This window comes from Bemisia tabaci, chromosome 1, assembly GCF_918797505.1.
Source record: "Bemisia tabaci chromosome 1, PGI_BMITA_v3".
In the NCBI taxonomy this organism is placed as follows: Eukaryota; Metazoa; Arthropoda; class Insecta; order Hemiptera; family Aleyrodidae; genus Bemisia; species Bemisia tabaci.
This window is the reverse complement of record NC_092793.1, coordinates 2,578,379-2,591,034: the sequence shown is the minus strand read 5'-3', so window position 1 is coordinate 2,591,034 and position 12,656 is coordinate 2,578,379. Positions and strand designations below refer to the sequence as shown.

The 12,656-nt window shown below is 41.5% G+C and overlaps 1 protein-coding gene across 1 annotated transcript in view; it reads left to right on the top strand.

Annotated features, from left to right (window-relative positions):
- Positions 1-27: 27 nt before the first annotated feature.
- The window catches only part of LOC109032197 (transketolase-like protein 2), a 38,965-nt gene continuing 26,336 nt past the window's right edge, over positions 28-12,656 (top strand). The window contains exon 1 of the mRNA XM_019044208.2: positions 28-304. Within this exon, the coding sequence (XP_018899753.2) occupies positions 198-304 (107 nt within the window). The 5' untranslated portion in view covers positions 28-197. The remainder of the gene's footprint in view (positions 305-12,656) is intronic.

Sequence of the window (12,656 nt, the reverse complement as noted above, 5' to 3'; positions counted from 1 at the left end):
GTGCTGCTGGTTTCGTCACGAGCCGGATCATTTCGTGAGCTCTACAAGTGGTTGCGATAAAATTCTCGAGTGAACTCCCGTACTCCTGTCGTAACGCACCTAACGCACACGATTCCTGCGTGTGGCACCGTCTAACCCAGTTGATCTGTAAACTCTACCATCGTGTTTCGCTTCTCGTGCTCACTTACAGTGCAATCATGACCAAGTACCACAAACCAGAGGCCAAAACCGTCCAAGACTTGAAGGACCTCGCTAACAAATTGAGGTTAGACTCCATCGATGCTACGAACAGCTCCAAATCTGGGTAAGTCTCGAATCTCAATCTTCGCTGCAAGTTCTACCTGCATGGCTACCTGATCCACAAAATGAGCATTTATAACTTTTCTGTCAATGCATGTGATGTATCATCTCTATTCGACACGTTACGCGTCCTTCAGTGTTTTCCTAGACCGGATTGACCGGCATCCAGATGATCTCTCTCTCTCCTCTCATGATCGAAATGTTCACCCTGTATCATTTGTAAACATCTCTCTAAGTATCTACAAGTAACTCACACAACGCACTCTAGCGTTCTGCGACACTCAAACGCCACATGTGCCTATCCTCCCAGAGGTTATCGGGCAACTGACAACGCAGCATCTCCTCGTCAACGCCCCACCGCGATCCCCTCATGGGGCAGGTCCCTTCAAAGTTACCATAAAACCGTTTCTTTCGACTATGCGCCATACGCCTTTTTTTACCTACGTCCAAGTCCCTCAGACTCGCTGACCTATTACGATGCTTGTGGCACAAATGCCCTCATTTCCGTGCGTATGCAATCCGCACATCTATGGAGCCCGAATAGTTGCGTCCAGACGTACTTACTAATGAAACTTGTGTAGAGTTGGTCGCATTCGACACTGATAACTGATAACCAAGATGGATTCTTCTCAGCAGTGTCGCTATCATGTGGCGTAAGATTTTAATGCAGTCTGTCAAGAACCGCCTGCCTTGGAATACAACAGAAGGGCAAACGTCACACGGGACATGGGAAAATAGAGTGGAGGAGGTGGGGAGCAAGAGGGTACCTACCTGCTTCATTCAAGAAAATTTCCGCGAACATCCATCCTTTCATTCACGACGCGACGTCTCACTGTTGCCAAATGGCAACTATAATTTTAATCCACCACTTGAACGTGAGCCCAGCGGTAGGTTGAATTTGTGAAAATCACGTATCTTAACAGTGTTGTAGAACTCTCGCTTTTGGTTAATTATTTTGAAAGTAGGAGTAGGAGGAGGATATTACTATCTCTCTTGAAATACTCAGATAATTTAGCTCTGGATGCGAACAAAATTGAATGAAAAACATTCACAGATTTCCCTGCAAATTCGCGTATTTTATCAAAGGAAACTGGCAACGTCTGAGGGTTCGTGCGTCGTTTTTCCTTTGAACGGCAGTGTATGTCTATTCTCTCAGGCTAATTTGGCACCTGAGCATGAGACTTGCACTTAGTGTCCAATCGGTTTCGGAGGGGTATGGAACAGGCTGAGAGCCTGGGATGGCGCCTCGCTCCGCGGGCTCTTCCCTTGGCGTGTGACCACGTGGAACTGGAGGCGGATATTGAACCTCATCGAAATGCCGCGGAAACTGCTTTCCTCCCGTATCTCGTCTGGTGCTTTTTCAGAGGTGATAATGATCAGAACGGTCACGATCAACCTAACGACGTCATCAATTATGCAAATTATGGCTCGAGTCTTGGATCGCGAGAGGACTAGAAAGTTTTGAGCATCAAAAATTGAAAATCAGCGTTTTCAATCCTAGACGAATTTGTTTTTCCCGTGCCCGGCAAATGGTTGTAAAAACGTTTCTCCGTGCACCTAAGTGGAACGATCCTCTTACGAAAGAAATTAAACATTTCTGCTTCGGCTTCTACACTTAGGATTTTCAAGGCAATCGCGCTGAATATTAGCAGTGAACGAACGCCTTCAAGGTCATGCTTCGTAAAAATACTCATTTGACGTTAATAAAAAAGCAGTGGTTCTCCTTTAAGTAGCATATTTCATTTACATGCAGTTATTTTATCGAATGCCACCGCAGATGCATACTAGGGGGTACGCCCCCCGGCCGCTTCGCGGCTCTCTATTTGTAGCCGCGGCGTCAATAAAATTCATATTTTCATGATAAAATTTGTTTCTCTCCTCGAGGAAGAACACCGTATGAACCCCCAGGCGTTGCCGCACATTTCCTCTGTTAAAATTCACATTTCCTAGTGAAGTTATGAATATTTTCCTTCTAATTTTTCAGAGAATTTTTTCGCAATTTTACCTTTAGTTCCTGAAAATATCAGGAATAAACATTCATACCTTCCCTCAAGAATGATCATTTTATCGGAGGAAATTTGGCAACTCGTGAATGTTCATACGGCGTTTTTCCTTAGCTTGGCAGGATGGGTATATATGCTGTTTGGTCGGAATGGTCCCAATGACTGTCGGTTTCGAAAGGTTTGTTCGAGAGCCTCGGGTACTACTTTTCCTTGACGCTAAGTTAGTGGGCGGTCTCAGTTTAGGCCGATTTGCAGGGAGAAAAATGAAAGGACTCCACTAACTGAGAAACGGCAAACAGCGCCGGAGGCTGAACTGCATGTTTCGATTAGATCGCCACTTGAACCGCAACTCGCGGTGCACAAGTGCTAAGTTAAAACGCCGTATGAACATTCGAGAGTTGTCATATCTCCTCCAATAAAAGCTTTACTTTCGAGGAGAGCTACAAGCATTTTCTTTGGAAATTTTCAGATAATTTAGATCCAATGGCGAATAAAATTCTCTGAAAAACTGGAGGAAAAGGGTCCACAGATGTCCCTGAATATTCGTATTTTATCAAAGGAAATTTGGCAACGTCTGAAGGCTCATACAACGTTCTTCCTTAGCACGCGGTGGAATGTAGATAACTATCAGTGGCGAGGTGTGATAATCGACAATCGATATTTTCCCTTTTGAAACTATAGTAAAGAATCGATCGGTGTGACGTTCGTTACGGACGCCCTGACTATCGATCTTTTTTCATAGGTTTGAAAGGAATATCAATCGATAGATCGCAAATCATGCCGCGCCACTGATAACTATTTCGGATTTAGCCTTAGCGTCACGTCGCAGTAGCATCGTGCACGGAGGCTTTTAATATTTTCTCCTTCGAATAAATTAATAGGGGACGAGAAGGGACGTAACAATCAGTCTAGCTGTCTGCGTTACTCGCATGGCTCCCAATATTATGAATAGGTTTCAATCCCCGAGTCTCGTACTCAGTAAGTTTTACGCTCAAGCATTTTGCTGCCTCGTCTCACACCATTCGTACCTCCGCTTTCGCAGATCCTATTCGCCTCCTTTCTCGCGCCTTTCATACGTATTTCTATCTTCTCTTTTTCCACATGAGATTCTTCAAAATCATCGTATTATCCAACGCTACCCTGTAAATTTAATGCAATTCGTTTAGTTTTAGTTTTAAACCATGCAGATAAATACAGGGAAATACTTGTAGTAGTTACGTTATATTTAAATAAAATTCCTTCCCCCCCCCCCCCCCCCAAAAAAAAGATTCTTCAACTGAGTAAAATGTCATTCAGCACGCACTTTACGTACAAAAACATTTGCTTTCAGTATGCTTATGTTCAACAAGTCGATTGATAAATGAGATAAAATAATGGAGGACCCTGGTAAAAATTGGCAGTAGAATCTGTGTTCCAAAATACCATAGACCTACAGCCGGCTGTAAGACTTCCAATAGCTTCTATAGCCGGCTACACAATGTCTTATAGCCTTTTATAGCCGATGGCGATTAAGCAACAGCCAGGCGATAAAGTGTATGCTAAACGTTACTAATTACGGATGCTAGGACTTGGTGAGTTTTTGGAATACTGCTCTCTTTTTGGGCCGTAGTATCTTGATTTATTTTGCGAGGAAAGCTCCGTACTTTTGATGGATGCCTGCCTTCACTAATATATTGAAGCGCCTTCAGTTTCGTATGATACTGTGCAATACCTCTGGTGTGAAATAGTTGCTTCAAGCGCCGTGGCAGGCGGGCAGCCAGCGCGAAGCACGCATTGGCGCCTACAAACCCAACAGGGATACTTCACGCGTTGCGCAATGCGTGAAGTATCCCTGTTAGGTTTGTAGGCGCCAGTGCGTCGCGTCGCCGCGCCGCTCCGCTTTGTGTTAGGCTTTAATATTTAATCTGGCGGAGTCAGCGTTATTCAACTCATAATTTTGAAATGTTTGCACATCCTGTATGGATTATTCTCATTTTAATTGATGAAAAAAAATATATATTAAAGGAAAATATAATGTGTGTTTTGTAAATATTATAAGGTGGTTCCGTATCAAACTTAATGATTTCCAAAGCGAATTTCTACACAATTTCTTATAGCCTTTTATAATCAATGGCGAAAAAGCAACAGCCAGGCAATAAAGTGTAAAGCCCGGCGATAGGAACTATAGCCCGGCTACATAATTTTTTATCGCTTCGTATAGCCCGGCCATATGATTTTCTCCGCACTCTACAGCCAGCTATATGATTTTATGTAGCCTTCTTTAGCCGGCTGTAAGAATTCCTATGGTATTTTGAAACGCAGCTCTTATCGCCAATTTTTACCAGGGGAGGCTAGAAATCGATAAACCTCTTGTGTTTTTTTCTTCTTCTTTGTTACCCCAAATAATTATTCGCTCTCCCTAGAATGGCGTTGCCTATGAAAAGGCAAAATTAAAAGCGAGCCTCTCGTTGACGACATTTGCCCATTGGTTTAGGCTTTGCCTTTCGGATTTATTGAATTATATGCGGCGAGATTTACGCGTGTTTTTGAAGAGACAACTATTTTAAGTGTATATACCACTCCCTGGCATGCTTGTCGCCTCTGCAGTATTTTGAAGGCAAAGTTTTAAATTACAGTACTTATGTATCAACAGGCCCAATACATCGTTTGTCACTTAAGTAAACGCGTAATTTTCTAAGCTTTTCCAAAACCGCTGGAAGAATCGCGCATTCCCCGCCACATCGAGATGACAATCGCGCTATTATACACTTCTGTATAAAATCGGTTGAAAATCGCGCATTCGCCGCGATATTGAAATGAAACATGTAATTTTTTTATTTTTAAAAAATCGCCGGGAAAATCGCGTGATTGCCGAGATACCTACTCGGATGAAAATCATGTATCTCGTATGTTTTTACAAAACCGCTGGAAAAATCACGCATTTTTTAATGTTTGCGGAAATTTGCATAATAATGTGTTTTATGAATCAACTTTATCTTAATCAGACTTTGAAATCGTGCATTATTCGAACTCCGGAATAGTCATGTGGTATCATGCGAAAATGAAGGATAATCTTAGCTTTTCTCTCGTCTCAAATTATTGATGTTGATGAGTTTTTTTCCTCTTCTTCTTTTCTTTTATCACAAAATTGCTGTAAAAATCACTCATTTCCCTTCAATACTGAGATGAATATCGCGTAATTTCTCTTTCTGTAACGAGCCTGCTGGAAATGTCGTGTATTTCTTGCGATATTGAGATGAAACTCGCGTTATTTTCACTTTTTCATACGCGGATCACGCAAGCAACTATTCGAACTCTGGAGTAGGTATGTGGTATTACGCAGAATTGAAGGAGAATCTTGGCATTTTACACATCTCAACAGCTACTGAGGTTCATGAATATTATGCTTGCATCGAAATTAAAATAGATTTTCCGCGATATTCAGGTGAAAATTGTGTGACCTTTTGTGCTCTCAATCATCCGCCGGAAAATTTTCGCCATACCCCTGGGTCGGTTGAAGTGACTATCGCGTAATTTCTCATTTTCTTTAGTTAATCGCTGGAAAAATTACTCAGTTCCCGCAACAAAAAGCAAATCAATGAAAAGCGTGTACTTTCTATTGATAAAACGCATCCGCTGGTAATACGGTGTATTTCCCGCGATAAATTCGCGTAATTCCTCACTTTTCACACGCGGAAATCTAGCGCGCAACTATTCAAACTCCGGAGTAGACATGTGGTATCACGTAATAATGAAGGCATATCTTGGCATTTCGTCTGTCTCAAATTATCGACGTTCACAAATTTAGCGATTTTCTCGTAAAAAATCTGTAATCATTTTGTTTATCACGAAACCTCTGGAAAAATCACGTCCTTACCGCGAAAGTGAGGTGAATTCTAGAAATTTTTTATATTTTTTTAAAGTTCCCGAGAAAATGGCGTATTGAAAATGCGCGAAATAGAGATAGAATCGTGGTCCATTCTACACTATTTCTGGCTATTGTAGATACCTTAATGCTCTATTAGCTGCGGAGGGTGAGTGCTGACCCAGGTGTAGCGTGCATCTAATTTGACTTGTAGACAGTGAAGAATGGCATGGAGCATACACTTGCAAGGAAGTTGAATTTTTATCTTGGTCTAAAATTAAAGTGCTTATGTGGCGGAATCTAGAGTGGCTGTCAGCGCAACGGCAATTTTTTCCTCGACCGCAGACGCAGGCCTGCATGAAAACCGTTGGGATCGGGCAAGTTTTGTGTTGTTTTTCTCTCGCCCGGTGAGAAGCGTAACCTTCAAACGTTCTCTACCTTCCTTTCAATGTCCGTGAATCGCGCGTAGCTAACCTTTTCTGATAACCCGACCGTTTAGAAGCTAGAATTTTACATGAATTTATTCGTCTAAAAATTATCGTCGTGGCCACTGATCGCCCACCGTCTCGGCACCTCTGTGAATGAAGGCTTTCGTAGAGACCACGCTGGGAAATTTTTCTGTTGGATCAACAGGAAGTTCTTTTAAATGAGCAGCGACAGGAATTTGTCGTTGGAATAATAATAATTACATAAATTTACTCGTCTGAAAATTGTCGTTGTGGCCACTGATCGCCCACCGTCTCGGCACCTCTGTGAATGAAGGCTTTCGTAGAGACCACGCTGGGAAATTTTTCTGTTGGATCAACAGCAATTTCTTTTAAATGAGCAGCGACAGGAATTTGCCTTCGAAATAATAGGAATTTTTCCTATTTTCAACAGTATATCGACGGTGAAACTACCAAACCACGTATCTCGGTTTGCGACGTCGCAGACTTCCTGTCATACTTTATATTTTTTAAATGAAAAACTACTTAACATCCAGTCTTGAAAATTTCTGTGATTTTTCCTCTTTGTGCGGAGAAAATTCCGTGAAAATTTCAAGGAATGATATTGATTTGGTCTACTTCAAAAAAATAAAACGTGAGCGTAGATTTTTAAACACCGCAAACGAGATACGTAGTCTGGTAGTTTCACCGTCGATATTCCGTTTTCCTAAGAGACGCGACGGCCGGTCGCTTTAAACATAATTCCGGTTGATTCAACGGAAATTCCTGTCGTATAGGACTTATTTACTGGGATCATTTTTTACAGGTAGGGCGAAAGACTGTGTTTAGAGCCAATCCATTGTACCGTTTCTACGGATTTGTCCCTTAGTTGCGTAGGGCTCTTTTTCGACATTTTTGACCCCCCTCCGCCCTTGTAACGCTTTAGTACGTGTGGCCAACGTGCGGCCCTTTCCTTTAACACGTAAATACAAATAGGTCCAGTTACACGATCAAATTGAGCCATCAAATTGGGCCTCTCATTGGTCGCACCCTCACCTCAGGTCTTTTTCCACCATTCGGAGCTTCAGTTTGATGGCTCAATTTGATCGCGTAACTGAACCTTAATGGCGTAATGCTCTCCTCGACACCCCCCCCCCCCCTCCCCCAGAGCATTACGTAATTTAGAGACGGCTCCTATTCAGTGTTTGATCAATTTTTCTCTTCCTTTTCATCAATTTTTTTAAAGGAGAAAGATATTAAATTAAATTAAATTAAAACGCTCGAGAACATCTCGATGGGCGTCATCGCCGCTTTTTTGACCAAGTCTAGAAAAGGAACGTATGCAAATTGGCAGCTTCGAGAAGATCTTATACAATATTTGGACGTATTTCTGCCAAACGGAACTGTGTTCATTATGACGTGAGCCCTGTTGTGCATGCCGTCTTGAGGGTCTCAGGGCTCATGTATTAATGCACGTAGTTCCGTTTGGCAGAAATACGTTCATCGTACCAATGCAATGCAGAAATGTATCACCGATCAGCGACTGGTGCCGTAATCAGCTAAGCATGGATTCTCGATTCAAGACGCCTGCAAATTAGCGAGACGCAACAAGCAACAGTCATGCGATTCTTAAAATTTCCCCGCTTGACTTAACTTTCCAACATCAGAATGAAGTATAAACGTCAGGAAATCACTGATTGTGAGTACAATGAATCAGGTTGTACAAGGCGTTTTATCTTAGGAAGAGATTCCATTCTTAATGTTTAACGATCATTTGGACGTATTTCTACCAAACAGACCTATGTGGAGGTGAGAAATATGGGGTGTGCTCGTCGAAGCTGCATAAGAAGCAATGTTAAAGCGGGCGTGATTCCTTTTGAAGAATTGGAAAAGCGGGATTTTACATTCTATCAAACAGACCTGTGTGCCAACTGAATGCGGAACTCATGAGCCGCGGGCATGGCAAGAGAGCGTTGTGGACAGGGCTCATGAGTTAAAGATGCGGATCCGCGGCTCGGAGTCTCCATCGTCGCCGCTGACGTCACTGGCGCTTTATTATTCTCATTTATTCTTACGGCCAGAGAACTAACGAGCACACCCCATATTTCGACGGTGAAACTACCAAACCACGTATCTCGTTTGCGGTGTTTAAAAATCTACGCTCACATTTTATTTTTTTGAAGTAGACCAAATCAATATCATTCCTTGAAATTTTCACAGAATTTTCTCCGCACGAAGAGGAAAAATCACAGAAATTTTCAAGACTGGACGTTAAGTAGTTTTTAATTTAAAAAATAAAGTATGACAGGAAGTTTGCGACGTCGCAAACCGAGATACGTGGTTTGGTAGTTTCACCGTCGATTTCTCACCTCCACATAGGTCTGTTTGGTAGAAATACGTCCATTTGATAGGTTGATTTGATCAATAGATGTGTGGAAATGAACTAAATTAGATTCGGAACCTAAACGGCTGCTACATTATCGAGTCATGAAACGTCAAAATGATGTCGCAACGCTCTTAGGAGATCAAAAGCTTTGAAACAGTTTTTTGTGCTAATAATTCTTTTCAAGAGTTGGCACAATCATAAAGACTCCTTTTTGGATTCAGATAATCCTGAAACTAGTATTAATACCCTTTCATGTTTGGATCTATCTCTGCATAGTATTCTCAACCTATAAATACCTCCTGACAGAGGCTTTCTTTTGGCTACGTAACCGACCATTTTTTCAACAAAATATCTCATGAAATGACGTATTTCTTTCGAAAAATACATTAAACATTAAAAGAACATCAGCGGAGGGAGACTTTTCTGTCAATTTCTTCTCACAACAATCAGAATGTTATTTTCGCTTTCTCGCTCATTTAACTATTTTCGCCACGCAGTTTTCGATTTGATAAATTGGTACTTTTGATAACGTTTTTCTGACATCCATTAGTGATTTCCGTTACATATTATTGGTCTTAGGCATCAGTGGCGTGGCGTGTTTTGCGATATATTGATTGGTCTGCCATTTAAATCCATGGAAAAGGACCGACAAAGAGGGTGTTCGCAACCAACGCCTGAATTATCGATGTTTTACTGTAGCTTCAAATGAGGATATATCGATAATCGATCATTCACGCCTCGCCAGCGGCATTTAACTTTGAATTTCAGCTCTAGATCACTTGATTATTTAGACCTATTCTCATTAAGACGGTAAGTGATCGTTTCCTGTGTATGTGCCATAATCCTTTACGTAAAAGCTAATCTTCTAATTGTAAGTAGTTTTCCTTTTTTTTAAGTTGAGCTAAAACTGAAATTTGAAATCGCCAGTAATGTGATCAAAGTGATCAGATGATATCATACAAGGACGATTGGCTCGCATTCTGAAAGTTCTGAACGCATTCAAAGTCAGAGCTAGATGATCGAAAAACTTGTACGTGTCCACACAAACCTTATTTTACACTTTATTGGGGGTACGCTCCCTGACCGCTTCTTAGTCTAACCCTTCGAAGCGCTTCGCGGTTCAGGCGTTTTCCGTAACGCGTTTATAACTCTCAACATTACTACAAGATTCTCTGACCCGACTCCCTACTTTTTTTTTGCGAAGGAAATACACTATTTTCATTTTTCGTCACAGTTCGTTCTACCGTTCTACTCGGTTGATTTCCATGATTTTTTCGGCTATCGGTAAATTATAGTCTCAATTTTAAGATAAGCTCGTTTTTTTTTCCAAATTTGGAAGTATGACCCAGCACGGTTCGTTTCAGAGGGAGGTAAATGAAATTGTGTTGCCCACTCAAAATTCCTTCGGGATCTTGAAGTAGGATGCATACATAGTCATTTAAGCCTAAAATGAAAATATTCTGTCGAGCTCTTCGAAAATAAAATCGATTTTTGTGTTTTTGGCGCTAAAATGGCCTTCAAAGACGATCGATGATTCAATTCCGATGGGTTGTGCATATGTAAAATGGTACATGTGTGATGGACTCTACGTATTTTTGGACCAGGAATCGATTGAGCAGGGTCCTGAATCGGTCCGAAGCTTCATTGACTGAAAAATGGGCCTTTTTTGGATTTTAGGGGTGTTTTGGGCCCATTTTCCCCCAATTTTGGCGTGAAAAAACCTGTGCCATCATGGGTAATGATTATCGGGTCATTTCGGGCGGACCATCGAATGCACTTGGTCCCGAGACACTCCGGGGCTTCCGGAGTGATACAGGGTTTTCGAGATACAGGGGATCAAAGTCCCCGATTTTCACTCAATTCTGCAGGTATTTTAATGTTCAATTCCGACTATAAATTGATTTCTGATTTAGATATCGAAGCGCATTTTGCGGTGGTTGATTCAGCTAGTGAGGGTTTGTGAAATATGTAGAAAAATCCACCACACGTAGCTGAATCAACCACCGCAAAATGCGCTTCGATATCTAAATCAGAAATCAATTTATAGTCGGAATTGAACATTAAAATACCTGCAGAATTGAGTGAAAATCGGGGACTTTGATCCCCTGTATCTCGAAAACCCTGTATCACTCCGGAAGCCCCGGAGTGTCTCGGGACCAAGTGCATTCGATGGTCCGCCCGAAATGACCCGATAATCATTACCCATGATGGCACAGGTTTTTTCACGCCAAAATTGGGGGAAAATGGGCCCAAAACACCCCTAAAATCCAAAAAAGGCCCATTTTTCAGTCAATGAAGCTTCGGACCGATTCAGGACCCTGCTCAATCGATTCCTGGTCCAAAAATACGTAGAGTCCATCACACATGTACCATTTTACATATGCACAACCCATCGGAATTGAATCATCGATCGTCTTTGAAGGCCATTTTAGCGCCAAAAACACAAAAATCGATTTTATTTTCGAAGAGCTCGACAGAATATTTTCATTTTAGGCTTAAATGACTATGTATGCATCCTACTTCAAGATCCCGAAGGAATTTTGAGTGGGCAACACAATTTCATTTACCTTCCTCTGAAACGAACCGTGCCAGGTTTTTTTTTTATATCACGTGATTAAGTTGTGAATTCTCTCTATTAAAAAATTTAAATTTTCGATTTTTGTCTCAGTTAGGTCTTAAGATTTATCAGGCCGAATTTCAAAAATTTTGCCGCTAATGATGGAAGATGATCGCTAAGTTGATTATATTTTGCAATGAGGAACCACTATCTGGCTCTTCCATCAAAGCACGTATCTGCATTGGGAAATCAATGGCATATATGTTGTTTCTAAAATGAGCCAGAAATAATGGTTCCTTATTGCAAAATGTAATCGAAAAAATCCCACTCTATTATTTAGATGATCTAAGTGCGCAAAATGCCCTCCTGGGGTAGGGCCATATAGCGGCCAAAGGGCGAACCCCCTAGTGATTTTATATAACAGGGTAAGATTTAAAATTGTTTCCAATAAGCATAGTAGCCAGTATAAATAACCGATATTCTCCGAAGTCGAATTTTTCTCTGGGAGCTATCAACGTCTCAAAGCTCGCGTCGAGTGATGGGCACTGGTAGAGTGGAGGTTTTCCGTAACGTTGGAGTGGCAATTGTGGCATGAGAGGATAGGAGGATGAGATTGTAGAATGGTGGGGTTGAGGTGGGTGGAGGGAGGCGGGAGCTTGGCTGCTCTCCGCCTCACGGGTCAAAAGCTCGAAGTTCGATGTACGCGGAGAACAGGAGACGGCAGCAGGTCGACTCAATGCTCAAAGCCGTGCTTACCTCCTGCATCCATTCTCCCACTTTAATGTGGATCTCAGCGTCGCTTTTATTCCACTAGGGAGAAACTGACCGCTCCTCGTGGCTATTAGTTCCGAACCTACCAGCCACCTCTATAGGATCGCAATTTTTCATTAAAAAAAAAAAAAAAAAAAAAAAAAAAAAAAAAAAAAAAATTGGAGTTTCATGTGAAATATGTATTCCACTAGGGAGAAACTGACCGCTCCTCATGGCTACTAGTTCCAAATCTAGATCAGCCACCTCTACAGGATTGCAATTTTTCATGAAAAAAAAAAAAAAAAATTGGAGTTTCATGTGAAATACCTATGTCATGAAATTTCGGAAAAATGTGAATGATATTGAATAGTTTTCCTTTATTGAAAAATGA